The sequence below is a fragment of the Microtus pennsylvanicus genome, chromosome 17, assembly GCF_037038515.1.
Source record: "Microtus pennsylvanicus isolate mMicPen1 chromosome 17, mMicPen1.hap1, whole genome shotgun sequence".
NCBI lineage: Eukaryota > Metazoa > Chordata > Mammalia > Rodentia > Cricetidae > Microtus > Microtus pennsylvanicus.
Genome location: NC_134595.1, coordinates 27,838,859 through 27,842,500, shown reverse-complemented (window position 1 = coordinate 27,842,500; position 3,642 = coordinate 27,838,859). Strand labels below are relative to the sequence as shown.

The following is a 3,642-nucleotide window of genomic DNA, read 5'->3' as shown; positions in this document are numbered from 1 at the left end:
TCTCCAAAGTGCTCTGGCAGGCATCTGCACACGCCTGCACACCCATGCTGACCCAGACAGTACATCCCCAGTCTCTGCACATGGAAAGCTGCATGTTGAGTTTGCTATGGGAATAGATGCGGTTTATTCCTGTGTTTGCACAAGGGGAGGGGGATTGCAATATTCATCCAAAAGCACAGGAATTAAAGCTACTCTGCATGTTATGGTGCTGTTTTTAATTTAAACAAGGACAAGGAACTAGTATTCTCAGAGACCGCAGCACCCAGTTGGTTCAGACAGTCCCCCTCCTGTGACTGACCAGGTCCTGACTTCTAGTGATCTCTGCAAGGTCTCCTCAACCATCTGATCCTGTCCAGAGAAATTCAAGACATGTCACAGATGTGGAGCAAATACAACTGGACGGCCTCACTGGACATCATCATCATCAAAGAGATCTTCAAAATCTGTGGAGAAAAAAATAACACATTATAGGACAAGCAAGTGAGGAAACTGCTTCAAAATGAACTTGATGACAGCTGGAAAGGCAGAGAGAGTGTAAGACAGTTAAAGACTCCCCAAGACAGGCTCTCACCTTTATCCAGCCAGAGAGAGAAGACAGAACTCTGGGGGGGGGGGGGGGGGGCAGTACTGTCTACAGTGTATTCTTGATCACATCATAATTTAGAAGGCATTTTTATAAAGCACATGGGAGTTCTGTAGACACATGCACAAGCAACTTGTAGTCTGGCATGAAAAGAGCAATGCATCCCTGCAGGTCGAAGGCTCCAGTGTTACGTGTGTCCCCAAACCCCCACTTGTGGCACCAGTAGGGCAGAAGCAATGTCCCCAGGGAGGAATGCACCCATCCGACTCAAGCAGCAGCCACATGCCAAGGAGTCCCAAAACCTAGCTGGGCTCAGGACTTCAACAGGCGGCTGGAAAGCTGGAAATCACCATGGCTTGATGAGCCTTAGTTCTTTGGGGAGCCATGTACCACAGAGCTAAGGTGGATGGAAGGGGAGAAAAACCCCACTACCCTCCCAGGAGGACACTTTCCTTAAATTCCCACTTGCCATTTGAACCCTAGGGAAGGGTTAACCAGTAGGAATGAGGCCTTCGGAAATCAGAAGAACAAGAGGGTACCAAACATGCCCTGTTATGTATCTGGAGACTTTACAGTCAACCTTCACTGTTTACTCGGTAAAATATTCTAACTAAGAAAGCTCTGCGCTATGAGCTAGAAGTACGTCCTCCATCCTGACTTAAGACACAGGGCAAGCTCAAGCACAGCACAGCTGTTACAACACAAAGGCAACAGAGGACAAGAGAATCCAGGTGGGCAAACGGGTGTGACCCAGGACAGAGTAAGAGAAGACAGAGCCACGCAGGTCCCTACACCCAGGTCTGGTACAGCCATGATCAATGCGTCCATTGCATATGCTATCTATGCCAGCGCTCACACTCAACCTGGGGTGCTGGGGAGGGATGTATTTCATGCCTTTCCCCCCAAATAAGGCTGACAGCCAGAACTAATAGCCAAGTGACTTACTCCATACACTTGGCACAGTATTGAGAAGGGCATAAAGTCTGGGCTACACTGTGCCATCATCCAAATTACCCATGGCACAAAGCTGCCCACTGCAGAGGAAACTCAGATTAAGCCTGGCACCCAATCCTGGCATACTCACCATTAAAAAAGTCCGCATGAACTGCCTTTTCATTGGCTGCCAAGTCCATCAAGAGCCCGGTGCTCCCTCCAGCCTGGAGAAGGAAAGGTAAGGTCATTCCAGTGTGTTTGTTTTCTAAAAGCAGGTGGTAGGTTCATTTCCATGCCCATCCCTCCTCCCTGGAACAGAACACTGAGAGACAGGAAGAACGCTCAGGTTGGAGCCAGAATTCTCCAGACAAAGGAAGCAGTGTGAAGGGGGAAGCCAAGCAAATGATTTTAAAGGGCTCCCGAGGTCCTGTGTTCCTTGAGTCTTCCGTGGCATTGCCCTGTGCAGCACTCTCTTGATGGAGTCTTCAGCCCCCTCCTGGACCAGCCACCAGACACAGAAGTGCACCAGCAAGCCTGATAACAACTCTGGTCCCTCCCCTCTGAGAATACAGCCACGCCCCTTGGGAAGCTGACCACCCCAGTATAGGTCTGGGATGCTGCTCCCAGAGGACCCTCCAGGGCAGCCACCATATGGTGGTGGTAAAGCCAGGCCACAGCCAATCCGTGAGATATGATGCTCTGGGGGACTCTATGCCATTTAGTCACCTGAGAGGTGGGAGCAGAGATCTCTGGTGGGCACCCTGGATAGCTGGCCCAGGCCCCTTCCTGCGTGTGCCCTAACACCCCAAGTCTGCTTACCCAGCCCTCTCCTGGTTCTCAAATGGCTGAACACCTTTCAACATGCTCTCTGGACTCTGCCTCCCTCCCTAGCTCCATCACCACAGTAAGCCATCCAGATTCTGCCTCTGAAATCCTGGCCTTCAATGCCTCACTCAGAACCTCTTCTAGTTTTAATCTTTCCTGTCTCAATTTCTTTACTGTCTCCCTACAAACCCAAACTCCGAACCCTCCAAAGGACCAACCTCCACCGGAAGTCGCCTGTCTCTCCTCGTAATGATGCCCCCATACTCCCTGCTGCAATACTGCAGAGGAGCTGGGGCTGAACGCGACTGCCTCAGCCGTGGATCACAGAGCCCATTCTGCAGGCTTCACGATGCGGCCCTGCCTGTTCCTTCCCCTCCATGCCCGACTAGGTAACATTCCCTTCCTTTTGTGGACCCAGGAACATCACTCTTTCAGAGCTCTGCTCCTACGACCCTTTTCATCCATGTCCACGTGACAACAGGACACACCCTTCACCATTTGGCTCAGGGGAGGTTCCTCTCTTGAGCCTCAACTGAGCCAACCGAAATCCCGTGGATACTTCTATAGGGCACCCCACTCTTGCTATTACACTTAGGATTTGCGATCGGCCTCTTCGGGCCATACCTGACCTCTCTAAGGACAGCAGCCGCATCTGAGCATCTTTCTACTATCTGAGCTTTTGGTGGGAGCAAGAGGCTCTGATATACAAAAGCTGGCTGGCACTCCTCATCATAAGCACCTCACTGGAGCACCTCTTCCACATAAAATCGTTCTGTTGCCATGGTGGAGACCAAAGGCGTAAGCCCGCTCCAAAACTCTGTGTGTCTGCAGGAATTAACAGAGTCCCAGCGAAAAGCACACAAACGCCACACATCGCCCCTTGCCCTTCCCCCAGGGCTTAGGGGGTGGCGGCCAGTCAGGCCAGAAGCCTCGCTCAGGCTTTCTCTCCTGGGAAGATTTATCCGGAGCCCCAGTCAAAGAACTGTCTGCGCTCAAACCCTACTTCCTCGCTGCAATTCACGTTAACACTGACTCGGGTGGCCCTGCGACTGCCACCACCAGCTCCCGCTTCCCCAGCCGCCAGCAGCCGCAAGAGCCTGGGCTCCCGTGAGTGCTTGCGGGCCGTGCTCCCGCCCCCACGCCCCGCTTCGTATTGCCGCAGCCCAACCTCGTCCAGGTCCACGTACGGCCCCGCGCCCTCGGGAAACATCTCGTCCACGGCTGGCTTCATCTCCGCGCTGCAGCCTTGCGCTCACTTCCGGCCAGCCCCTTCCACTTCCGGTGAACCTCCGAACTGGTCT

General features: G+C 52.8%; 1 protein-coding gene across 1 annotated transcript; it reads right to left on the bottom strand.

The window, feature by feature from the left end:
- Window positions 1-200: 200 nt before the first annotated feature.
- Cops9 (COP9 signalosome subunit 9) lies at window positions 201-3,642 on the bottom strand. Its single transcript, XM_075951822.1, has 3 exons — window positions 3,510-3,642; window positions 1,668-1,740; window positions 201-443 (listed from the first exon to the last, which is right to left on the bottom strand). Exons 1-3 carry the CDS (start codon window positions 3,570-3,572, stop codon window positions 406-408), a joined length of 174 nt encoding a protein of 57 aa, XP_075807937.1. The 5' UTR covers window positions 3,573-3,642; the 3' UTR covers window positions 201-405.